At 43.2% G+C, this 27656-nt stretch overlaps 1 protein-coding gene across 9 annotated transcripts in view; it reads left to right on the top strand.

Moving 5' to 3' along the window:
* The window catches only part of LOC139574480 (LIM and calponin homology domains-containing protein 1-like), a 143031-nt gene that overhangs the window by 42026 nt on the left and 73349 nt on the right, over positions 1–27656 (top strand). For all 9 annotated transcript variants that reach the window (XM_071399113.1, XM_071399109.1, XM_071399106.1 and 6 more), the window contains exons 2-3: positions 17278–17348; positions 22193–22262. In XM_071399113.1, coding sequence (XP_071255214.1) covers positions 17278–17348; positions 22193–22262 — 141 coding nt within the window. The remainder of the gene's footprint in view (positions 1–17277; positions 17349–22192; positions 22263–27656) is intronic.

The raw sequence follows: 27656 nt of genomic DNA, 5'->3' as shown, positions 1-27656 counted from the left end.
AGTCAAAACAACTGTAATGAGAACCCTGGGAACGTGGAATGATGGCGGTGTGAGAGCAACAGTCCACCTTCTGCCTCAGTCTGGAGGAGTTTGTGGAGGAAGTTTGGAAGGTGTTTGATTCTCTGTTGATGGCACCAGCAGACCAGTCAATACGGGGACTGTGTCGCTGGAGCCAAGAGAATCCCAATACCGTGTGAACCTGGGGAGACTTAATAAGCAGGAATTGGATCGTCTCTCTGTGGTTCCCTGACACACATAGGTTGATGGGGGTGGTATTGTGGGTGACCCAGCCTATAGAACGCCCGCCCAGCGCTCTAACATCCATGGGAATGGAGCAGTGCTTAGTGGGGATGCCTAGCTCGGACGCCAGGGTAGCGTCCAAAAAACTGTCATCGGCCCCAGAGTCGATGAGTACCCGGAGAGATTTCGACTTGTTCCCCCACAGCAGGATGGCATGGAAACGGGTGCGAGTAAGGGGAGAGGAAAAGTTCTCCGTATGGCCCACCAGAGTATGGGTTTTTAATGGGCAGGTAGCTACGAAATGTCCCGTAGCTCCACAATATAGACAGCTCTGGGTGTGACAGCTCAGCTCTGGGTGTGGAGCCGGTGTAAACGCTCAACCGGATTCAATCTAGCCTTGCCCAGATGCATGAACTCCGAAGGAGGCGAGTTGGCAGCCCTCTGTGAATCCCGAGAGAACTCGGGTGAAGTCGGGTTCACTCGGACATGTAGACATCGGGGATCTCTGGGGGTCTTCTTCGGAGGCGAGGTGGGAATCGAGGGCAAGCAATGGCGAAAGGGCACAGATTCCCTCTCCCTCCTACGTTCTCGAAGCCGCCCATCGATCTGGATGGTCAAGGCTATGAGCGAGTCAAAGTCCATGGGCAGCTCCCAGGCTGCGAGCTCGTTTTTGATCACCGCCGATAATCCGTGAAGGAACATGTCGAACAATACTTCCAGTTTCCAGGCAATCTCATCCGCCAGCGTGCGAAAATCCACTGCGTAGTCTGCCACACTACGGGAGTCTTGACGTAGCTGGAGCAGCTTACGAGCAGCCTCTCCCGGACAACGGAGAATCAAACACTTTCCAAACTTTCTCCATGAATTCCTCCAGACTGAGGCAGACGGCGGCCTGTTGCTCCCACACCGCCGTGGCCCAGGCGAGTGCCCTCCCATACATCAGCGGTATGATGTACCCTATTCTTGAGCGGTCCGAGGGGAACGAAGAAGGTTGCAGCTCGTAAATGAGGGAGCACTGGGAGAGAAAAGCCCGGCAGGTTCTGGGATCTCCAGTGTAGCGCTCCGGAGGAGGTAATCAGGGTTCTCGGGACACTGGGGTAGGCTGGGAGATTACGAGTGTGACCCGCTGCCCAGTGGGGAATCCCCTTAATTGCTCCAGCAATGAATTGAATTGGCCATGGCCCTCTGCCAGGGTATGGAGTCCCTCCATAAGACATTGCAGTAACTCCTCGTGGCTCCTTGCAGAGAGAGCTGGTCTGTGACTGCTGGGTCAGTCATGGCCAGTTCGTACTATCAGAACTCAGGATAAGACCCAGATGCAGACAGCTAGAGTCACAGATGTTTATTGACCCAGACAGGGGGCAGGCAAAAGACAGGTCTAAGGCAGCCAGAGGTCCGTAATCCAGGGCAGAGACAATAAGGTACAGAACAGCAGGTAGGCTTGGGGTCAGGACATGCAGAGGTTCGTAAACGGGTCAGAGTCAGTCAGGTACAGAACGGCAGGCAGCCTCGGGGTCAGTGCAGGCAGAATGGTCAGAACCAGGGAAACTATGAAAGATGGGCGACACCTGGAGGGGGATGGAGACAAGTACAAGACAGGTGAAACAGATCAGGGTGTGGCACTTAGATGAGGAAGGAGAGATACAGTGCATTCGGAAAGTATTCAGACCCCGTCCCTTTTTCCACATTTTGTTACGTTACAGCCTTATCCTAAAATGGATTAAATTTTTACAAAAAATACCCCATAATGACAAAGCGAAACCAGTTTTTTTGCAAATGTATTAAAAATAAAAAACATAAATTCCTTATTTACATAAGTATTCAGACCCTTTGCTGTGAAACTCCAAATTAAGCTCAGGTGCATCCTGTTTCCATTGATCATCTTTGAGATGTTTCTACAGCTTGATTTGAGTCCACCAGTGGTAAATTAAATTGATTGGACATTTGGAAAGGCACACACCTGTCTATATATGGCCCCACAGTTGACAGTGCATGTCAGAGCAAAAACCAAGCCATGAGGTCGAAGTAATTGTCCGAAGAGCTCAGAGACAGGATTGTCAAGCGTCACTTCTGGAGGAAACCTGCCACCATCACTCCGGTGAAGCATGGTGGTGGCAGCATCATGCTGTGGGGATGTTTTTCAGCGGCAGGGACTGGGAGACTAGTAAGGATCGAGAAAAAGATGAACGGAGCAAAGTGCAGAGAGATCCTTGATGAAAACCTGCTCCAGAGTGCTCAGTACCTTAGAATGGGTCCAAGGTTCACCTTCCAACAGGACAACCACCCTAAGCACACAGCCAAGACAACGCATGAGCGGCTTCGGGTCAAGTCTCTCAATGTCCTTGAGTGGCCAAGCCAGAGCCCGGACTTGAACCCGATCAAACATCTCTATAGAGACCTGAAAATAGCTGTGCAGTGACGCTCCCCATCCAACCTGACAGAGCTTGAGAGGATCTGCAGAGAAGAATGGGAGAAAGTCCCCAAATACAGGTGTGCCAAGCTTGTAGCGTCATACCCAAGAAGACTCGAGGCTGTAATCGTTGCCAATGGTGCTTCAACAAAGTACTGAGTAAAGTGTCTGAATACTTATGTAATTGTGATATTTCAGTTAAGTTTTTTTACATACATTTGCAAAAATAAACAATTCTACTGTTTTATGGGGTATTGTGTGTAGGTTGATTAGGGATTAACACAATTTAATACATTTTAGAATAAGGATGTAACGTAACAAAATGTGGGGAAAATCAAGGTGTCTGAATAATTTCCGAATGTCCTATGCTGAATGACAGGCATGACAAAGTTAAGGGGAGATTCTGTGCTCCAAGAGCATGTTGATCCTTGCGATCTCACAGAAGTCAGACATTTAGCAACTAGACCTGACAGCACACATGCACCAGGGTTTCCTTTAGCCGGTAATAGCTGGCTTTTGGCCAATAAAAAAAGAAAGAGGAGCAGATAGATAAAATTGGCACCGGCCAATTGTCTGGGAGGAAAATAAATCCCATTCCGAAACTATGCATTTTAGCCTATTCATATATGTAAATACCAGTGGATAATATAGTAATAATATACAATATATAATACAATCAATATTCACTAAAAAGACTGCAGCACTAGTGGCTTAGAGTAGGCCTAGGCTATAGGATATATCAGATGTCTACATTTCTTCACCTTTCTTTGCACAGGAAAATGTTGGCCTTTTTATAAACACATTTGATGCAAATCTACTACACTTTATATGACCGGAGACATTACCAGAATATTTTTTAATTACCCAAAAATTACACGGTAGTGTACTCTGCTGTCACTGAAAAACAGATTAATAGAAACAATGCTGTCTGATCCATATAGTCGGCATACGAAAAGGGGAGACACAAATACAATAGGATATCCATCTAACCTGGAGGAGGAAATGATTGTCCAAAAACAAAAGTGGCACTGACCCATTGATAAAGACAGTGAATATGCACACTCACCGGGGATATGACCCATGTTTTCCGCTGGTGCCAATAAAAGACTACTTTTCGATAGTATTTTTACATATAGTGATATGCCTTGCATGGTCTGTCTGCTTTTCAATGACAATCACATCTCAACAATCATCTATTTGGTATTTGCCGCATGCTCTGCCCAAATTGCGGGCCCTTCTGACTATATCGTTTTTTAAAAGAAGCTAATGATCCTCTGTAGCCAAATCCTGCTTACTAGTGTCTATTTTGAAATATTGTATTTATTTCTGTATAGACAGGAGTAAGCTAATTAGGCTATATAATCTTGGCAATTGATTTGAATATATTTTAGGGAAAGCTTAGCTTCCCCTAGCCTCATGGGCGCGCCGCCTATGTATTTTAAAATCTTCAAGTTGCTTATTGGAATTCAGAAAGAATGAGTCACACCGTTGCATCCGAGATAACAATGAATTACCATAAACGAAATGTGATTTCTGTCATTCTGAGAACTGTGGGTGGATGCCCTAATCAGGTTACACAACCGATGCATATGGGTCCGGTACATTTATTAAAGCTGTAATATGTAACTTTTTGGGGGACCTGACCAAATTCACATAGAAATGTGTGTTATGGATCTGTCATTCTCATTTAAAGTACGTCTAAGATTACATTTACATTTAAGTCATTTAGCAGACGCTCTTATCCAGAGCGACTTACAAATTGGTGCATTCACCTTATGATATCCAGTGGAACAACCACTTTACAATAGTGCATCTAACTCTTTTAAGGGGGGGGGGGTTAGAAGGATTACTTTATCCTATCCTAGGTATTCCTTAAAGAGGTGGGGTTTCAGGTGTCTCCGAAAGGTGGTGATTGACTCCGCTGACCTGGCGTCGTGAGGGAGTTTGTTCCACCATTGGGGTGCCAGAGCAGCGAACAGTTTTGACTGGGCTGAGCGGGAACTGTACTTCCTCAGAGGTAGGGAGGCGAGCAGGCCAGAGGTGGATGAACGCAGTGCCCTTGTTTGGATGTAGGGCCTGATCAGAGCCTGAAGGTACGGAGGTGCCGTTCCCCTCACAGCTCCGTAGGCAAGCACCATGGTCTTGTAACGGATGCGAGCTTCAACTGGAAGCCAGTGGAGAGAGCGGAGGAGCGGGGTGACGTGAGAGAACTTGGGAAAGTTGAACACCAGACGGGCTGCGGCGTTCTGGATGAGTTGTAGGGGTTTAATGGCACAGGCAGGGAGCCCAGCCAACAGCGAGTTGCAGTAATCCAGACGGGAGATGACAAGTGCCTGGATTAGGACCTGCGCCGCTTCCTGCGTGAGGCAGGGTCGTACTCTGCGAATGTTGTAGAGCATGAACCTACAGGAACGGGTCACCGCCTTGATGTTAGTTGAGAACGACAGGGTGTTGTCCAGGATCACGCCAAGGTTCTTAGCACTCTGGGAGGAGGACACAATGGAGTTGTCAACCGTGATGGCGAGATCATGGAACGGGCAGTCCTTCCCCGGGAGGAAGAGCAGCTCCGTCTTGCCGAGGTTCAGCTTGAGGTGGTGATCCGTCATCCACACTGATATGTCTGCCAGACATGCAGAGATGCGATTCACCACCTGGTTATCAGAGGGGGGAAAGGAGAAGATTAATTGTGTGTCGTCTGCATAGCAATGATAGGAGAGACCATGTGAGGATATGACAGAGCCAAGTGACTTGGTGTATAGCGAGAATAGGAGAGGGCCTAGAACAGAGCCCTGGGGGACACCAGTGGTGAGAGCACGTGGTGCGGAGACAGATTCTCGCCACGCCACCTGGTAGGAGCGACCTGTCAGGTAGGACGCAATCCAAGCGTCCACCATCGGGATGTGGATGTGGTAGATATGTTCTATGTGCACTATTTCTATGCTTCCTGTTCTCAAGTTTTGTTTTTGCACACCAGCTTCAAACAGCTGAAAATACAAAATGTTTGGTTATGAAAAATATATTTCACAGCGTTTAAGATACTAGCTTGTTTTGTCACATAAACTGAAGTTAGGCAAACTATTCGAATTTTAGCAACCAGGAAATGGCAGAGCGATTTCTGCATAGTGCATATTTCAATGTGAGGTAAATTTAAAGTTATGCCGGTCAAATTTTGGTCACACACACACAGCCAGACAAACCACCCATTTGTCAACCATGTGTGTATACGGTGACAATGTAGCATAGCCAGCAAGAACTGACATAAAATTAATCTTCAAGTCAACAGGCAGCCACCAACCCTCACTACATTGAAGGCATTCATATATTTACAAATATGTTTTATAGCCATATTGTTGATGAATGATGTTGAAGGAGTCTATAAATCGTCTGGGTTGTATGGTGAGCTCAATCTGGTTTTGCGTTCTCAAACCTCTCAGTGTTGTGGTTCATTTATTTATAGGTGTGTGTGTCTGTGTTCCTCGACAGCCATCTTCTAGATTTACAGTGATGGTTGGAAACTTGGGAGTAGCAGAGTAAATTTGCACCAGACTATATCAGCAAAGAAACACAACACTGTTTTCTGCCTGCTTTCCCACAATATGACTGTAGAATATAGAATACATGTATAATTCAGCTGTTCACATAAACCATATGAACTATGCTGGGAGATTAAATATGAAAAAACTAACTGGTACCACTAATTCTACATGGTAGAATTTACCATTGGGCAAATTTCTGAGGGACCAGGACCTGAGGAGATAAAATGAGAATCTAGGAAGGTTACGAACTCTGATGCCTCAATTTTAATAACTAGACGGTTTTCTCACATTGCTACCATTATATTTGTGGCTGTATTTATCCAGACAAATTGGGAAAATAATCTAAACGTACTGTCTCAGGATAGACACATGTGGCATATACTTACTATTTATTATTTATGGTACTATACTAAATGTATTTCCCCCGAAGTAATCAACAGTAAATGATTGTGTTTTTGTGTATTTTAATGTATTTATGCATGTGTAGTTGTAAATGTGTATATTGTATCTCGATGTGTATTGTGTACACAGGGCTCACCTGGAAATGAGACCATTGTCCCTGTTCAAATAAAGGTTCAGTAGCAAAAGTAGCAAAATAAACGACTTTAAGATTATAGCAGGCTCTACCTTGTTGGTGTGTTTGTCTCTCTCTACTGTTGTGTTCCACATAAATCATGATATAAATCAAGGTAATGGAGTGTTGTCACCCAATATAGCTCTTGTGGTTAGGGTGTAACGAGGGAAGCAGGCTGGTACCATTCAACTCTAGTCTATTGTGTAGTCTATTCTATCCCTTGCATGCATCTACCCCTTACGACTACTTCATAGTGAAAAAGTTCATCGTTTCATGATCACACATTTTACATTTAGTTATGCTTTTGCCAGGAGAGATGGCTATTGTGTGTATGTGTGGTTTTTGAAGGCACAGCATCCTTTTATGACATTTACAAACTGTTGCACAGTATACAGTATTAAATCTGACCTCAAAGCCTAGATAAATTGCCCACATTCAAATAAACCATATCCTAATTTCTCAATCAGTAAGCCTTCTATTGGTGTTTCTTAGTGAGGGATTTACAGACTGTGTTTTGACTTTGCTGTGGTCTCGTTCTGATTTCAGCTGTGTAATACCACAGTAATGGTGCTCCATTAACTGTCATTACCTGCGATGATCCTTTTGGCACGCCTGTGTTGTGGTTTAGTTGATTTAAACCTCTGGCGTTTCCTCAGAGTTGACTACTGCTCAACTCTTGCATAAAAATCTAGATGCGTACAGTGGGGCAAAAAAGTATTTAGTCAGCCACCAATTGTGCAAGTTCTCCCACTTAAAAAGATGAGAGGCCTGTAATTTTCATCACAGGTACACTTCAACTATGACAGACAAAATGAGAAAAGAAAATCCAGAAAATCACATTGTAGGAGTTTTTATTAATTCATTTGCAAATTATGGTGGAAAATAAGTATTTGGTCACCTACAAACGAGCAACATTTCTGGCTCTCACAGACCTGTAACTTCTTCTTTAAGAGGCTCCTCTGTCCTCCACTCGTTACCTGTATTAATGGCACCTGTTTGAACTTGTTATCAGTATAAAAGACACCTGTCCACAACCTCAAACAGTCACACTCCAAACTTCACTATGGCCAAGACCAAAGAGCTGTCAAAGGACACCAGAAACAAAATTGTAGACCTGCACCAGGCTGGGAAGACTGAATCTGCAATAGGTAAGCAGCTTGGTTTGAAGAAATCAACTGTGGGAGCAATTATTAGGAAATGGAAGACATACAAGACGACTGATAATCTCCCTCGATCTGGGGCTCCACGCAAGATCTCACCCCGTGGGGTCAAAATGATCACAAGAACGGTGAGCAAAAATCCCAGAACCACACGGGGGGACCTAGTGAATGACCTGCAGAGAGCTGGGACCAAAGTAACAAAGCCTACCATCAGTAACACACTACGCCGCCAGGGACTCAAATCCTGCAGTGCCAGACGTGTCCATCCTGCTTAAACCAGTACATGTCCAGGCCCGTCTGAAGTTTGCTAGAGAGCATTTGGATGATCCAGAAGAAGATTGGGAGAATGTCATATGGTCAGATGAAGCCAAAATATAACTTTTTGGTAAAAACTCAACTCGTCGTGTTTGGAGGACAAAGAATGCTGAGTTGCATCCAAAGAACACCATACCTACTGTGAAGCATGGGGTGGAAACATCATGCTTTGGGGCTGTTTTTCTGCAAAGGGACCAGGACGACTGATCCGTGTAAAGGAAAGAATGAATGGGGCCATGTATCGTGAGATTTTGAGTGAAAACCTCCTTCCATCAGCAAGGGCATTGAAGATGAAACGTGGCTGGGTCTTTCAGCATGACAATAATCCCAAACACACCGCCCGGGCAACGAAGGAGTGGCTTCGTAAGAAGCATTTCAAGGTTCTGGAGTGGCCTAGCCAGTCTCCAGATCTCAACCCCATAGAAAATCTCTGGAGGGAGTTAAAAGTCCGTGTTGCCCAGCAACAGCCCCAAAACATCACTGCTCTAGAGGAGATCTGCATGGAGGAATGGGCCAAAATACCAGCAACCGTGTGTGAAAACCTTGTGAAGACTTACAGAAAACGTTTGACCTCTGTCATTGCCAACAAAGGGTATATAACAAAGTATTGAGAAACTTTTGTTATTGACCAAATACTTATTTTCCACCATAATTTGCAAATAAATTCATTAAAAATCCTACAATGTGATTTTCTGGATTTTTTTTCTCTCATTTTGTCTGTCATAGTTGAAGTGTACCTATGATGAAAATTACAGGCCTCTCATCTTTTTAAGTGGGAGAACTTGCACAATTGGTGGCTGACTAAATACTTTTTTGCCCCACTGTATATGTACTGTAAATGTTTAGGCTGATATAGAGGTAGGCTGTAGACTGTGTGTCGCTGCCTTCTCAAGGACATTGTAAAATAACAGTTAAGACATAAATATATCGCAGAGCATTGTGAGGTTTATGGTATTTAAAAAAAAAAAAAAAGCACAGTTCAGGGCTGTGAGGCAATGTTACCTAGCTGTCTAGCAAGTATTCCTGTCCGAACTTTTAAATGTGCGCTCACTGTATTAGCTTGTATCTATTGGATGTCAGCCTCTAAATACTTTTGACCTCCACTTGGGTGATTTACTATATAGACCTGCAGCAAGCCTAAGGACCAGTTTCCAAATCTGATACAGTCTCTGCCAAGACCACATCAATGAACCCAAAGTAGACAAAGAAGATAAGTTTTACAGGCCTACACATTCTCTCCAGATGGTCTAGCCTCTCTCCTCCTCCTGCGCCATAGGCGCAAATGTGATGAAAGTATATTGTAGCTCATCCCTGTCCACCACACGCTAAAGCTAAGTCGCTAGCCTTGCATCTTCCTTCCATTGCATTTTGTTTGAACAGGAGGGAGGGAGGGAGGGGCAGCAGAACAGGGGAAATATCATAAAGCTGTGGGGGGAAAAAGCGTCTCATTTTTTCAGTTTTATGGAAATTCACTCCTTGACGGGAGGCCTGGCCAATAGTTTCCGAGGGCTCGGAGGGAAGGAATGAAACTGCGTTGACCTTTCACTGAAAAATGAGACCACAGGCATTTGGATAGTGTTCTGGTTTTAAAAATGTGGAGGTTTTGCTGCTCTCAATCACACTCTTTCCAAATAATAATTTTTCAATTCAGTCGTGTCTCTCAGCTGTCAGTTAGTCCATCAGTTCGGCAACAACCCTTTTGTTGATTTGTGACCCTGTGACCCTTTCGTTGATTAGTGGTTCAAATCTGGGTTAAAATGTATGTTGATTACTTTTTGCAAATTCAAAAAATAGAGATAGAGGGAACTGTTGGAAATGTTAACCAATTCTTGCCAAGGGGTTATGCATTTCTACTATCAAACGAGTCTAGCTCTTCTCCACCTCTCCTTCCTCATCCCCCTCTTTCTCCCACTCCTTAATATAATAGAATAGCACCACTGGGCTAGTGCTAAATGCAGAAAGTAGGCCAGAATCCTCCAGCCGCCAACCGCTTTCCCAGCAGCCTTTGGGACCGTAGAGGAGGGCAGCTGTGGCGGAGATGTGTCATCTATTCTCACCCACTGTAGTGCTGCGAAGTCTCCTTAAAGTTAACAGCTGCCCCCTGAGTTACCAACAGTGGTGGCAGCAAGCACAGCCACTAACTGCGACATTGAACCCCGATCTCCCTCCCACCCCAGTCTATAATATATGTGTCAAGCCCCAGGGCATCCAGCCCATAGTCACAATAGAGGGGGCTAGCTGCTAGACATCCAAAGACAGTTGGTTTCCTTTGAGAATGGCAGCAGTGGCAGCGTGTGGAAAGTTTTGGATGGTGGATCCTAGACAAATCCCTCTCTTGCCCTTTGGCTGAACTGTTAAAGTCTCAAATGGTTTGACAAACCCTAAAGAGAGGCCCCCACACATGGTATTCCTAGAAACTGATGATCCACAATACGATGATGTTGGTGTCCTTGGATGTGTTTTATTGTACTGTACAGTCTTAGAAAAAAGGGTTCCAAAGGGGTTCTGCAGCTGTCCACATAGGATAACCTTTTTTGGTTCCAGGTAGAGTCCTCTGTGGAAAGGCTTCTACATGGAACCTAAAAGGGCTCTACCTGGGACTAAAAAGTGTTCTTCAAAGGGTTCTCCTATGGGGACAGCCGAAGAGCCCTTTTAGGTTCTGACAGTGTAGACATGTTGTACATTTGTCTCTAGGCCAAGGGACGGGGGAGGGCAGGGATGGTTTGAGAGGGGTCCACAGATTTTTATTGTAGCTATATATTGGTAAAACTTGGTAGTCACAATGTGTCCATAGATGTGCAATGTTTTGTCATGTTTTTCAAATTACAACGATTATTGGTCGGTAGCCAGAATGTACATGTATAGGATCTTATTTTGACTAGTATTGTCGTAGCAAAATAATCCTGCAGCAACAGGATTTGAATGTTTAGTTGATAATGTTGCTTGATCTGTGGTTAGGCTATTAGCTGGACAAAAGTATGCTTCATGGAAAAATGGAATACTGTTAATATAACTGTTTTATTGAGGGTTTTCAGTGAATTTAAGTAAATCATGAAGATCATCTGTATTTTCTGGGGCGCAGGAAAATTCTCAGCAACAACAAAGTGATCGAACTAAGATCCCACATCTGTAGTTGAAGTCGGAAGTTTACATACACTTAGGTTGGAGTCATTAAAACTCGATTTTCAACCACTCCACAAATTTCTTGTTAACAAACTATAGTTTTGGCAAGTCGGTTAGGACATCTACTGTGTGCATGACACAAGTAATTTTTCCAACAATTGTTTACAGACAGATTATTTCACTTATAATTCCAGTGGGTCAGAAGTTTACATACACTGAGTTGGCTGTGCCTTTAAACAGCTTGGAAAATTCCAGAAAATGATGTCATGGCTTTAGAAGCTTCTGATAGGCTAATTGACGTCATTTGAGTCAATTGGAGGTGTACCTGTGGATGTATTTCAAGGCCTATGTTCAAACTCAGTGCCTTTTTGCTTGACATCATGGGAAAATCAAAAGCAATCAGCCAAGACCTCAAAAAATCAATTGTAGACCTCCACAAGTCTGGTTCATCCTTGGGAGCAATTTCCTAACGGCTGAAGGTACCACGTTCATCTGTACAGACAATATTACGCAAGTATAAACACCATGGGACTACACAGCCATCATACCGCTCAGGAAGGAGACGTGTTATGTCTCCTAGAGATGAACGTACTTTGGTGCGAAAAGTGCAAATCAATCCCAGAACAACAGCAAAGGACCTTGTGAAGATGCTGGAGGAAACGGGTACAAAGACAAGTCCTATATCGACATAACCTGAAAGGCCGCTCAGCAAGGAAGAAGCCACTGCTCCAAAACCGTCATAAAAAGCCAGACTACGGTTTGCGACTGCACATGGGGACAAAGATTGTACTTTTTGGAGAAATGTCCTCTGGTCTGATGACACAAAATTAAAACTGTTTGGCCATAATGATCATCGTTGTGTTTGGAGGAAAAAGGGGGAGGCTTGCAAGCCGTAGAACACATCCAAACCGTGAAGCACGGGGGTGGCAGCATCATGTTGTGGAGGGTGCTTTCCTGCAGGAGGGACTGGTGCACTTCACAAAATAGATGGCATCATGAGGAAGCAAAATTATGTGCATATATTGAAGCAACATCTCAAGACATCAGTCAGGAAGTTAAAGCTTTGTCGCAAATGGGTCTTCTAAATGGACAATGAACCCAAGCATACTTGAGGCAAAATGGCTTAAGGACAACAAAGTCAAAGTAACGGAATGGCCATCACAAAGCCCTGACCTCAATCCCATAGAAAATTTGTGGGCAGAACTGAAAAATCGTGTGCGAGCAAGGAGGCCTGCAAACCTGACTCAGTTACACCAGCTCTGTCAGGAGGAATTGGCCAAAATTCACCCAACTTAGCCTTCCATAATATCTGAAACATTTGACCCAAGTTAAACAATTTAAAGGTAATGCTACCAAATACTAATTGAGTGTATGTAAACGTCTGACCCACTGGGAATGTGATGAAAGAAATAAAAGCTGAAATAAATAATTCTCTCTACTATTATTCTGACATTTCACATTCTTAAAATTAAGTGGTGATCCTAACTGACCTAAAACAGGGAATTTTTACCAGGATTAAATGTCAGGAATTGTGAAAAACTGAGTTTAAATGTATTTGTCTAAGGTGTACGTAAACTTCCGACTTTAACTGTATGTGTGTGAGTTTTTGATGTGCATGATGTAAGGTAGTCAGGATTATGCAATGGGCCCATACAAAAAACCTGAATGGCAGATCACTTTTGACAAAACAGACCACAACATTCAGTTTCGAGGAACGCACGTCTCTGTTTATGTTTATGAGCAATGGAGTGAACAGCTGTCAACTCTGGAACAGTTTGAACATGCTTTGCCTCTGGCTCGTGGTAAAAAGGGTTTTGCACTCCTGCAGTCACAAAAACCTGGAGTTACCGGTTATTAATTTGCGACAGGTAGCCTTCCAGGGAAATGCTCCAGAGATTACTATTGGGATGTAATGGATCTGTTTTCAATGGCTGGGTCCTAGGGGGTCCAGTTAAGACTATTTCCACAAAGAGAGACATCTGTTCAGGAAAAAGTTGGCCCTCGGATGGGTCTCATGTCACTGAGGATTTTGTCTCGAAGTTTGGATGTCTTGAGCACTGGATCTGAATTTGAACTTGCAGGTAGAATAGTATACCTTGTCTATTTTGATTGAGGCCTTAGAGTTCATTTTGTTATGCAATTTTGTTTCTAATGGATTTTCTTTGACATTGTATGACTAAATGGAAAGCAAGCAATACCTCATGTTTCATTGCTCATTCCCTGTGCTTGGCTTGAACAACCGGACCAGACAGTTCTTCAGAAGCAACAAATAGTCACAAACTGCTTCTCCTTTGGGGGAACACATTTCCCAGGCTCCTCAGATCTAGGACACTTGAAGTCATCAAAGTAGAACAAGGCCTTTGTCGATTTTCTCTTCAGAGTCCTTGGTTTTCCTGGCTCGGGATAAAGAGCAAAGCTTTTCTGTTGCTTCCTTTAAAAGTATGTCTATGCTGGTTTGCTCCAATGGAGCCTTCCTCCCAGCGAGCATGAGAAAGTACTGGAACTGATACACTTGGATACGAAACCATGAGAATTGCTTCTGTTCGGTCATTAAAGGGGTCCATGGGGATGGGAAGTAAGAAAAAAATTATTGTTTGTGGAACAATGCGGCCAAGCATTTTGGACAACAAGCATCGTGCCGCATTCCGCTGGAGACAACAAAGGCAACACATTCCATCGTCTAATTGAGCCCCCTCAGATGACCCCGCTGTTTTGAAACCTGGGGTCCAGAAGTTACCAGCAACTTCACTGGGCATGGACACTGGCTGTGACCTTGGTCACATGGTCAGAATAACTCCCCATTACTTAGTTTCAGTCTATGTTTCCATCTAAATGAGAGGTAATTTGAGGAATTTGTAAGATGAATGCATTTATCGAACTAGACTAAAGGGTCAAATGGACTTTGGGGTCAAACTCTCCTGGATGCTGGACCCCAAGGCAATTTCTTTCAGGAAAATGAGTGTTTATTTCGATTGAACCTGTCAGTACAGTATAGCGCCAGTCAATGGACCCTCCCTTGGTGTGCTAGGAACAAATTCACCTTTTACTGCCGTGGCTTCCTGATAAAAGTCCCACAGGGGCTATATTAACCAGGAGAGGCCTGTTAGAGATCAGGCCCCCTGGTTGCACCAGCCAGAAGCCCCTATGATGAGGTAAGCCAGGGTGTGTTGGTCGGCCAAAGGCCTGGGCTTCCTTACCGGGTCTCTGTTCAGTTTGTGAAACACAGCTATCTGCTGATGCCCTCTAGGTCTTGAGTTAGAGGTTACCGCATCAGATGAATCAGTGGACAGCCAGTTTGACATTATTCAAGCCTTGCAGACACTGCCATTACCAACAATTTTAACTAAGAAATATATCAGGCGTCGCTGTATCATCGTCATCCTCACTACAGTGAAATATTCTGCTGTATTAAACAAATATAGGCTGATACTTTACTGTTGAATCTGAACTGGAAGAAACCTGTTCTCTCAAAATGACACTGTATAAATCGACATTGCACTGTATTATTAAACACTGAAAACTATACAGCAATTATAAATTAAATGCTCATAATGTGAACTTTTTGACAGTTTAGTGTTAGGGTGTTTGGAGCTCACACAGTGACACAGACCTCCAATAGAATGTTGTCTCATCAGTTTTGTGTAGTCAATGGACAGACAATGCCTGGTTCACTATTCTTAGCCACCGCTGTGAATAGTATTAGTGAAAGGCCCCAATGTCAGCACACATACACAAGGCAGTTGGCCTTGTTTCCCTGCCACCAAACACATCAACATATTGGACTACTCACTGTTATACAGCAGTCCATTTCTTTTTGTACGCCGTCCAAACAAGCCAAAGAACTGACAAATGCACACCCCAGCCAGCCAGTTGTTGTATATCCCGTATCCCCACACTTTTTCCACAGCTGTGCAAATAAATGTAACGGGACCAGTCAGGGAATTTAATCCCGTACATTTTTAGCTTTCAAAAAGAACCATCCGAAGAGCTCCACTTTTTAAATGGCTATGTTTACTATGCGCCTCAAAAAGAAACATTAAAATTGGTCTTGCACTTCTAACCTGTGTGAAATGGATAGCTAGTTAGCGGTGCGCCCTAGTAGCGTTTCAATCGGTAACGTCACTTTCTCTGAGACCTAGAAGAAGCGGTTCTGCAAGGGCTGTGGCTTTTGTGGAGCGATAGGTAACGATGCTTCATGGGAGGCAGTTGTTGTGTTCAGAGGGTCCCTGGTTCATGTCCAGGTTGCTTCAAGGAGAGAGACGGAAGCAAGACTGTTACGCACTTACAACGGGAAGATTAGAGGTGATTTTTGAATGAAGGGAGGTTGTTTATTAAGTGCTGCTGATATTTAAGTAAGACGGTTGTAATTAGTTTGGGACTGTGTGTGTGTGTGTGTGTGTGTGTGTGTGTGTTGTAAACAATGTTTTTGGCAGGATTTGTGTGTGTATGTGTGAGGAGGATGTCCTTGTATACACATATCATTCCAGAGTTCGGTTTCCCAATAGCGATGGAATTTAGGCCTATGAATGTGTTAACAATGTATCTTTCCTACAACGGCCGAAGATGTAACATCCATTTCCCAAAACACCATGCAGAGAGCGCGGTCGCTAAGTGCGTTGTTGGAGCATGTTTCGATACTGATAGGATCGAAAGAATGCAGTCATCTCGGGTTTTCATTTGAAGCATATGTTTATACGTCGGTTGTTTGTATCAATTGCTAAGACATTGGAAACGTTGTATTTTTAGTCAACTTTGTTCTGAAGTTATTAGCAGTCACAGAGAGACGGATAAACTGTGTGATTCTATGTTTAGCGGAGATATTCTGTGTATAAAGTGGGAGGGCAAAAAAGCATATAACGATGCACTTAGCTGTTCTACGAGTGGTCTGAGGCAGGCGTTAGATTACGAGCATTTTCAAGTGCAACTTTAGTAACTATGGTTTTGGAAAACAGCTCTGAGATTTAACGATGCTCCTACGAAGGTACTAACGATGAACTTAGCCTTCAGATGCTTTTGGGGGAACCGGGGCCGGGTCAACAGGTCAAGGTACTCTAACTTGCCTAGATTTCGATTGTGATATTTGTGCTGACATCAGCCCATGCATTCTCCAAGTGTTACTCAGCTTGAAATTGAGAGGAGCTTTTTAGATGCTCTTTTATGATTTTCAACCTGCTACTAGTCTGAGGTATAGAAGCATTGTCATCTTTGGATGTACAAATGTACATTTGAACAAAACAGTCTAGCATATGCATCCACATGTCCTATTTCGAGCCTTAGACCACAGTGACACATTTAGACTTAGCCCAGTCATGCAAGCGCTACTGGACTACTACGAGAGAGAAATCCCCTGTGTCACATCCAATTACAGGCCTGGAACAGCCCCAGAGAGCCATTTGGTGGGGATGATGGCATCTTACGTCAAGCTTGTTAACATACAGCTTGTTAGTTAGCCCTGTCAATGAGCGAGAGTGACTGGATAGCCTTTCTAGTTTCTTGTTCTTTCCTCTTTGCTCTGGAGTTTGTCTCTGGAGATTTACGGAGGAAAAGTTTTGAAGCACCAGGAACAAAGGCTATTGTGTTTGAAGCCTGTTTCCCACAGATGGGTTTTTGGTTTATGGACGTTGATGTACAGTAGACATGTGAGTGTCAGTTTACTGTACCTTCTCTTTAATCCTCTTGGGCCAGCCGTGCTTTTTCATATTGCTATTGAAGTAGCTAAATGTTAAATAATGTAGCATTTTATAGTTATACATCTTCAACTGAGGAATAACTCATGTCTTTGAATTTAGAAAATACTGTTGTACACTGAGAAGGAGGACAAGGCATAGCTACTGCAGGACTACTGACTGACTAAAGTGCCTGAGAGGTTGAATAGGAACAAGGGAACTGACACCTTTGGTTTTCCTTTTTGATCGACAGGCGGTCACAGGCAGATGCTTCAATGACAAGGACTTCAGGGGAGGCCTGGAGAATGGGATCCTGCTGTGCGAGTAAGTGTTTTACCATTTTTTTTAAACCACCTTCAAGTTACGATCATGACATAAGCTGTACCCTCAACTGTCTTCCTTTGCTGCTTGGCACAATAAGAGTTGCATGTATATGGCTGTTCTGAAACACGACGCAACGCAGAGTGCCTGGATACAGTCCTTAGCCGCGGTATATTGGCCATATACTAAAAACCTCTGAGGTGCCTTATTGCTGTTATAAACTGGTTACCAACGTAATTAGAGCAGTAAAAATACATGTTTTGTTCATACCCGTGGTCTACGGTCTATATACCACGGCTGCCAGCCAATCAGCATTTCAGGGCTCGAACCACCCAGTTTATAATGTACAGTAAGTAGCCTGGCACGCCAGACCATGTGGTACAATAGTGAGTTAAGTACACTACAGGCTTACTGGCCATATGTGACCGGTATATCATATACAGCATTTGAGGAACAATGGGAAAGTAATTCTGCTTTGAAAGTTGATGAACCTCACTTTTGAGAAAATGGCCTTTGAATGCTTTGGTACCTACTGGAAAGCTCTTCTTTGTCTACACCCATTCAGCATCGTTCACACCCTCTTAAGCTTTAGCCCCCACCCAAACTCTGACCGTTTTGCTCGCCCTAGCAGAGCTGGTTAGGCTGTTTTCATGTTATCCAGAGTGTTGGTAACTGTGCTGCTGGTAACAATTTAATTAAATGTTTTGCCTACTTTTACTGACACTGGCCATATTCAACGGGTGTTGAGCGTTCCTAAATTCATCAGTTATTCTGCGCTCTGGCACACTCAGACGAGAGTGCTCTGAAATCAGAAGTAGATGGCCAGACTGAATTTACGAACGCATCCGAAATGGTTACTTGCATAGTGGATTCTTTTGTTAAGACATGTAGCTAGCTAGCTAGCTAAACAATGAACCATAATCCCAACTCATGATGTTACTAACCTGCATGAGTCTGCAGGTAGCTAACCAATCAGGTTCAATGGTAGCTAGCTGACATTAACTAGCCAAGCAAATGACTCAGAGATACGAATAATAAGATCATACACGTAACGTTAGCTAGCGAGTTAGCAAGCTAATTTTAGCTACTTAACGGTACACTTTAACTTGAAATGAACTACTTTCTGTCAAAATTAGAAACGTGTAATATCTGAAAATGTAGCTTGTTAGAATGTTTTACCCGTATACATCATAGATGGACGCGTCTCCTGACACGGATGCCATGGTTGCCCTTAGTTTGAAGATGTAATCTGGAAACAGGTGTTTTCTCCATCTCTTTAGCTATCATACTTGAATATCATACTGATTTATGTAGTTCTACTACTCGATACAGTTCTAAAAAAGCCGCATTAGACAGGATTACCTACACATACTGACCAGCTCAAATAGACAGAATGCGTGCTATATGGCAAACCAATCTAAACTCATTTCTCGGCATCTCCAGCCCACTCATTATCTCAGCCAATCATGGCTAGCTGGAATGTTGCTGTTTTTTTCTGTGGCTAAACCTACTGGGCTCGTAATTTAACAATTTTATTCATATTTACGGATGGCATACACGTTTGTTATTAGGGCACATGAAAGTTCACATGTTCGAGAAGGCATTTCTGTTCCCCCAAAAACGCATTTTGTTAAAAAAAAAGTTCACTTTCAAACGGCTCTCCTGTGAAGTAGTGACCCGCAACATACGCCTAGTTTCCTGAAATGGGTCACTATGGCTACAGAGTTTGGCTTTGTTAGTCAGGCTAACTGAACATTACATGCACATTTTATAATATTGACTAGATATGTTTGCCATTTGATATATTCACAGTTCTGAGGGGCTTAACCAATCATTTATTCTCTATTTAAAAAGACTGTGTTCCAGAGTTCTTTAATCCCCATTAGATCTACTCTGATAAATTATTTAATATAGATACAGTAAATTAACAATTCAATAACTACAGTAAACTACTCATTGAGTCTTCAACCCTTTTCCTTTAGCGTGTAAATTGCATGCATCCTCCCATCCAGCCCGCAATAAATGTGTCAACTCAATTCTTCACATTGTGGGAACACCGGTGTTATTGCTATAGTCTCCCTCCTTCCCTTCAGACATGTTCCTCGTCCTGTGTTACGGCCATAGTCTCCCTTCTTCCCTTCTGAAATGTTCCTCATCCTGTGTTACAGTCATAGTCTCCCTCCTTCCCTTCAGACATGTTCCTCATCCTGTGTTACGGCCATAGTCTCCCTCCTTCCCTTCAGACATGTTCCTCATCCTGTGTTACGGCCATAGTCTCCCTCCTTCCCTTCAGACATGTTCCTCATCCTGTGCATAGAACATACTTTACTTTACGGCATGACCCTGTCCTTTTCAGCAGTGGAGTCAATCTAGGAGATTTAATGGTTTTGGTCATCCCACTAAATTCCAGTGTGTGGATTCTGTGTAGTAAAGTGCACAGACACCCTAGGGGTTCAGTACAGCCCCCTGGAGACCATGAAGTAATTTGAGGGGTTTGAAGGACTTCAGTGGGATCAACTGAAACAGATGGGTAATCCTACTGTGGGTTGTTGACAGTCTTCACAGTGAATTGTGGGTCTCTACTGTATGTACTCTGTCTACACTGTCTGTATGTGCATTTTGTGTGTGTGCATGCGTGATAACAGTCATTTTCTAATCCACACAGAGTCGGGACAGTAGTATGAATAACACCGCCATTGAAAGACCAGCATTATCTTACCATATTATCAATATCACATATCACCTTCTCCACTTACTCTTTACTACCACAGTCATGTGTGAAACACCTTTGTCAACAACCAGCGTCTCCCTTACATCTAACCCTTCCCCTATCACACCATCCACAGCCATCCATCTCAATCCAACTCAAGCTCTCCACTCTCTTGCACTCAGCGTTTGAGAGAGAATCGCATTGCCTTCCAGGCATGTCATAACCACAGCGATTGTTATCACAAGATGGTTATGTCACGTTGGCTCTGGCTTTGATGAGGAACAAAGGGGGAACTATTGTAGTGCATTCCTCAACAACAGGACATAGTAACAGGTCTGGAATCAGATAGGGGGAACTCTTGTTGTACATTCCTCAGGTGAATCAGCAATAACAGGCCTAGGATTAGATAAGATCCCCTCAGGCTCTTTCTAAAAACCTTGCACCTTGGGAGGAAGTGGAGGAAGTTGGAGAATGTCCACTGTGGACCATGTGTGCTCTCAAAACAAGGGAAGGGCTGGACCACGAGGAAGTTATCTGTTTTGTCTTTGACACCCTTACCCGCTTTTTTCTCGTGTAGTTTTTGAGGAGGTTACCTTGAGTGGGGAGGGGGATGTGTTTCGTTTCAGAACATCAAAAGGGGGGGGTCTTGTCTCGTGACTTCCCATGTTTTTGACAGAAGTGCTTGTGTACAATAACGTATTATAGCTACAGTTATCTGTGTGTTAGTAATGTGTTGTGAACCATGACCTGACAACATTATCCCAACCACTCATGCCCACTGTCTCAGGAATAACATGACTGGATACACTAAAGCCAGATACACTATCTCAGTGTGTTAGGATGTATGATCGTTTGTCACGTGTTTGTGTGACTGGGTGTGTATTTAAGTCTCTTAAGACCTGTCTGTCACTCTGATTGCAGTCCAAGGCCAGTCTGAGTCTGACAGCAGTCCAAGGCCAGTCTGTGAGTCTGACAGCAGTCCAAGGCCAGTCTGTGAGTCTGACAGCAGTCCAAGGCCAGTCTGTGAGTCTGACAGCAGTCCAAGGCCAGTCTGTGAGTCTGACAGCAGTCCAAGGCCTGTCTGTGAGTCTGACAGCAGTCCAAGGCCAGTCTGTGAGTCTGACAGCAGTCCAAGGCCTGTCTGTGAGTCTGACAGCAGTCCAAGGCCAGTCTGTGAGTCTGACAGCAGTCCAAGGCCAGTCTGTGAGTCTGACAGCAGTCCAAGGCCAGTCTGTGAGTCTGACAGCAGTCCAAGGCCAGTCTGTGAGTCTGACAGCAGTCCAAGGCCAGTCTGTGAGTCTGACAGCAGTCCAAGGCCAGTCTGTGAGTCTGACAGCAGTCCAAGGCCAGTCTGTGAGTCTGATAGCAGTCCAAGGCTGCGGCTGTGTGCTCCACTGTGCTCCAATTTACCACAGCCCCCGTGAGGGCCGTGAGGACAGAGGTTTTTCCTCTTCGTCTGGTTCTGCCCTGTCATTATCACTATCCACTCCAACTGCTCTGAGACCTGTTCTAATATACAGAGGAGTGGGGAGCAGCAGCATGTGTCCTTAAGTCCTTCCATCTGATTTAGAGCCAGTGTCAACGCTAACCTCCCAAGACGGCCACATAGGACACATTCAGAGGGAGGGTCCGTTTTCTGATTCCTTCATTCATTCTTTCTGTCGTCGTAGTCTGTCGTTTGTTTGTTTGTTTGTTTTTTCTGTCTGTCTCTCTATATTTCTCTCAATCTATCCCTCTCTCTCCTTCTCTATCTTCTTTCTACATGAAATGCATAAGATTCCTGGCTCTTCAGAGCAACAGATGCTGGATAAGAGACATTGAAGTTCACCAGCTGTGGACTTTCTGGTTATGATGATCACCCACATTCACATGGAGTTATCTAAGGAAGTTTAGGTCTATAGCCTTCCCTCTATCCATAAAACAAAATACTAAATTGCTTTCTGTCTAAATTATACTGTAAGTGTCAGATGGTATCTGCTGGGACTGTTTCCAACAATACCTTTACAGATGTTATCCATTCATAGCTGTAGATATTGATGTTTTGTAGAGATATCTGATTGGATTTGAATCAGATGTTTGTGGTTTCATATTATTTTACATTCTCCCTCTCATCACTCTCTTTCTCTCTCTCTCTCAGGTTGCTGAGCTCCATCAAACCTGGCTTGGTGAAGAAGATCAACAGATTACCAACTCCCATCGCTGGCCTGGTAAGTTCTCTCCTTCTGCCATCACTCCATTCCTCTCCCCCTCTATCTTCTTCTCCTTCCATTCTTCTCCTCCCTCTGATTACCCTCTCCTCCCTTCCTCTCACTCATTCCCCCCATTTTATTTCTCTCTCTCTCTCTCTCATTTTCTCTTTCTCTCATTCTCTTTCTCATTCTCTCTCTCTGCTTCTGTCTCTCTTTCTCTCATTTTCTCTTTCTCTCATTCTCTCTCTCATCCCCCCCCCCCCCACCCTCCCACTTCCTCTGCATTGTTTTGGCTTGGCTGGAGTCTGCTGGTTAGCCAGGCCCAGATGTACTGGGACAGCCCCGGGATCAGTTATTAGTGTAAAACACTGTGAGACTGGCAGCGCTGTTAGACGAGACCCATTTCATGGTGTTACCACAAGGTTATACTACCTCTGCTCTACACTTTGGTCTTCAAATTGATCTCTACAGTAGTCCTTGTATATCCTGACTAGATTTGCTGCTATTATCTTGGTCAGATTTGTCACTATTGTGAGATAGGATCAGGGTTAGGTAGGTGGCTTTCAAAAATGTAATGTGTTACTACTTGCCTGTCCAAAATTATAATCAGTAATGCAAATTTTGGATTACCCAAACTGATTACATTCAGTTACTTTTAGATTACTTTCCCCTCAAGAGGCATTAGAAGAAGATTAGAAGAAGATGTATTAGAAGAAGATGTATGTTATGTACAGTTGAAGTCGGAAGTTTACATACACCTTAGCCAAATAAATTTAAACTCAGTTTTTCAAAATTCCTGACATTTAATCCCAGTAAGAATTACCTGTTTTAGGTCAGTTAGGGTCACCACTTTATTTTAAGAATGTGAAATGTCAGAATAATAGTAGAGAGAATTATTTCAGCTTTTATTTCTTTCATCACATTCCCAGTGGGTCAGAAGTTTACATACACTCAATTAGTATTTGGGAGCATTGCCTTTAAATTGTTTAACTTGGGTCAAATGTTTCGGGTAGCCTTCCACATGCTTCCCACAATACGTTGGGTAAATTTTGGCCGATTCCTCCTGACACAGCTGGTGTAACTGAGTCAGGTTTGTAGGCTTCCTTGCTTGCACACGCTTTTTCAGTTCTGCCCACAAATGTTCTATAGGATTGAGGTCAGGGCTTTGTGATGGCCACTCCAATACCTTGACTTTGTTGTCCTTAAGCCATTTTGCCACAACTTTGGAAGTATGCTTGGGGTCATTGTCCATTTGGAAGACCCATTTGCGACCAAGCTTTAACTTCCTGACTGATGTCTTGAGATGTTGCTTCAATATATGCACATCATTTTGCTTCCTCATGATGCCATCTATTTTGTGAAGTGCACCAGTCCCTCCTGCAGCAAAGCACCCCCAGACATGATTCTGCCACCCCCGTGCTTCACGGTTGGGATGGTGTTCTTCGGCTTGCAAGCCTCCCCCTTTTTCCTCCAAACATAACGATGGTCATTATGGCCAAACAGTTCTATTTTTGTTTCATCAGACCAGAGGACATTTCTCCAAAAAAGTACGATCTTTGTCCCCATGTGCAAACCGTTGTCTGGCTTTTTTATGGCGGTTTTGGAGCAATGGCTGCTTCCTTGCTGAGCGGCCTTTCAGGTTATGTCGATATAGGACTTGTTTTACTGTGGATATAGATACTTTTGTACCTGTTTCCTCCAGCATCTTCACAAGGTCCTTTGCTGTTGTTCTGGGATTGATTTGCACTTTTCGCACCAAAGTACGTTCATCTCTAGGAGTCAGAACGCGTCTCCTTCCTGAGCGGTATGACGGCTGCGTTGTCCTATGGTGTTTATACTTGTGTACTATTGTTTGTACAGATGAACGTGGTACCTTCAGGCGTTTGGAAATTTCTCCCAAGGATGAACCAGACTTGTGGAGGTCTACAATTATTTTCTGAGGACTTGGCTGATTTCTTTTGATTTTCCCATGATGTCAAGCAAAGAGGCACTGAGTTTGAAGGTAGGCCTTGAAATACATCCACAGGTACACCTCCAATTGACTCAAATGATGTCAATTAGCCTATCAGAAGCTTCTATAGCCGTGACATAATTTTCTGGAATTTTCCAAGCTGTTTAAAGACAGTCAACTTAGTGTATGTAAACTTTTGACAGACTGGAATTGTGATACAGTGAATTATAAGTGAAATAATCTGTCTGTAAACAATTGTTGGAAAAATGACTTGTGTCATGCACGAAGTAAATGTCCTAACCGACTTGCCAGAACTATAGTTTGTTCACAAGAATTTTGTGGAGTGGTTGAAAAACGATTTTTAATGACTCCAACCTAAGTGTATGTAAACTCCCGACTTCAACTGTATGTTACCAATTGAACGACATCTATTGCAGGTTAAATCAGTGTTAAAGTTTACATAACTGGCCATATATGGATGTTCCATTTTACTTTATGGGTTGGTTATGTAGGCTTCTTCTAACCTATCGCTTTCTACTACATATAATAATATAATTAAATTAGATCTTTACATGAATATATATAATTTATAACTCCAAAAATGGATGTAGCAACTACAGTTTGCACCTTTAAGTTTATCAAAAGCTTAAATTTATTGAATTCAACCATTATTGGGTTCAAATACACATTTAGATTTCTGATCAGCCATCCACAACAACCACAATCCGTAAGGCGCAAATAGCTAATTGAGAGAGCAGCAGTATGATTCACATCATTGCGCTATATAGATATCAATAATAAGTGATATCCGTTTCGCTGTAGACTACACCACTGCTCTCATCCTTACCTCCAAGCTTTTTTTGAAGTTGGATAATCTTTGGATGCCGACAGCAGTTGCACCATTGGAAGACCTAGCTTGGACTGGAGCCTACAAAAGCCTATTCCTGCTCTTTTCCCTCGATCCATCAAACATATTTGGTGTGTCATCATAGCGGTCTCTGATTTAAACTTGCACCTTTTTTCAATGTTCATTTGAATGTCATTGAGTTTACAGAAAAGTTTTTTTTCGCAAACATCCTTTCTGAATTTGAAAGTAAAACTTGAAGTAATCATCTAGTTTTTCAAAAGTGTCTGTAATCTGATTACAATGTTTTTGCAGGTAACGTAACGGATTACAGTTTACGTTTTTTTGTAATCACTTACATGTAATCCGTTTCTCTCCAACCCTGGATAGGAATAATGAGCAGCATTCAATGGCTAACTTGCCTTCAGTGTGAAGTTGACCCTAAGTACAGATCTAGGATAAATTTGTCCTTAACAAGTCCTTTACTGTTAAATGCAAAACTGACCCAAGACCAGCGTCTGGGCGCCACTTCAACCTAATCTTCTAACTTAATGTGTAGGGGCTCCTGAGTGGCACATCGGTCTAAGGCACTGCATCTCAGTGCTAGAGGTGTCACTACAGACACCCCGGTTTGAATCCAGGCTGTATCACAATTGGCCGTGATTGGGAGTGCCATAGGGCGGTGCACAATTGGCCCAGCGTCACCCGGGTTTGGCCGGTGTAGGCCATCATTGTAATTAAGAATTTGTTCTTAACTGACTTGTCTAGTTAAATAAAGGTTAAATAAAAAATATTTAAAAAAAAAAAAATATATATATATATATATCACAATGGCCCTGTGTTTTCTTTTACTCTGCTCATGGTTTGAAGACCAAAGGGTAATGGAAAGAGTACAGAAGGGATGAAGAATGGAGGAGAGGAGATGAACAATGGCTGGATAAGAAAGAAAGCGAGAGACAAACATATGCAGAAAAAGGATGAAAGAGAGGAGAGCTCAACAGCTGGATGAGGGAGGGAGAGAGAGAGAGGGAGCTAGAACCCAAAATGCAGAAGTGGTAGGCTTCAGTTCAACTGTTTTGAAGGAAGTTTGGTTTGGCCCGACTTCTCTCTCCCTACTCTTTTATCTAACGGCGTCTCTAATCGCCGCCAACGAGCCTCCTCTGGCTGTTAAGGAACACCAGCAATTACAAGCCCGCATTCTTACAAGCCCTTTCTCTTTTTTACAATCCAGTAACAATGGATTATCTTGTAACAAGTTCAAAGCAAAACAGTTATTTCCTCACTTTGTCAAGATGTTTTTTGCTCCACTGTAACACCAGTTAAAAGTCTTTCAATCTTTTTGGTCTCTCGCTCTCTCTCTCGAAGTCTGTTTCTCGAAGTCTCATTTTCTGAAGATATCTAAGTTAAGAGCATCAAAAGTCTCTCTCTCCCTCTGTTTCTGTTCTGGACCTACTTTCTGTTTACATGGCTACTGTTTCTCTCCATTACACATCTAATGATTTCTGTCTATAAGACCTGAGAGAACACTTCATCTGGTGTCGGGTCAGTCTTTCTGCACGGAGTTAGAGGGGTTATCAATTATACATCTACACAAACTGGCCCTCCATCTGCTGGGGACATGAACAAGAAACTAGTGAGTGGGAGGAGAAAAGAGACATTAGTACGTCTTTGATATGTACTGTACTGTATCTGAGTGGGCACAAGCAAATCACGACATAATGCTTTTGCTTTTTGTCATTGAACAAATACAGGGTTACCAGGGCCATGTTGAGTAGGGAAGCGTTGAGTAGGGAAGCGTTGAGTAGGGAAGCGTTGAGTAGGGAAGGGTTGAGTAGGGAAGGGTTGAGTAGGGAAGGGTTGAGTAGGGAAGCATTGTGGAACGTTGCAGATAGAAATTTAAAGAGTAGCGCTGTTCACGTTGCTGTTCACATCGGTAGACATGAAGTGCTTTGAAAGGGTGGTCATCGCTCACATCAAATCGAAATGTATTTGTCACATGCGCCGAATACAACGGGTAAAATGCGTACTTTCAAGCCCTTAACCAACAATGCAGTTCAAGAAATAAACATCAACACCATCATCACGGAAACCCTAGACCCACTCCAATAAGACTGCTGAACAATTAATGAAATGGCCACCCAGACTATTTGCATTGTCACCCACTCCCTCCCCCCGTTTGTTTTTACACTACTTCTACTCACTGTTTATTATCTATGCATGGTCACTTTACCCCTACCTACAGTACATGTACAAATGACCTCGACTAACCTGTACCGCCGCACATTGACTCAGTACCGGTACCCCCTGTATATAGCCTCGTTATTGTTATTTTACACTTTAGTTTATTTAGTAAATATTTTCTTAACTGCATTGTTGGTTAAGGGCTTGTAAGTAAGCATTTCACGGTAAGGTCCACACTTGTTGTATTCGGCGCATGTGACAAATCAAATTTTATTTTAATTGATTTGATTTGTTCTTCATAATATATTTCTATCTGAACGTTGTGGCCTACTGAACTAGACTAGGCTTGTAAACTAGTTCTTGTAAACTAGGCCTGTAAACTAGGCTTTTAAACTAGGCTTGAAACTCGGTTTGTAAACTAGGCTTTTAAACTAGG

Source organism: Salvelinus alpinus, chromosome 4, assembly GCF_045679555.1.
Source record: "Salvelinus alpinus chromosome 4, SLU_Salpinus.1, whole genome shotgun sequence".
Lineage (NCBI taxonomy): Eukaryota > Metazoa > Chordata > Actinopteri > Salmoniformes > Salmonidae > Salvelinus > Salvelinus alpinus.
Note: the sequence above shows the minus strand (reverse complement) of the source record. Positions and strands in the feature narration are given on the sequence as shown.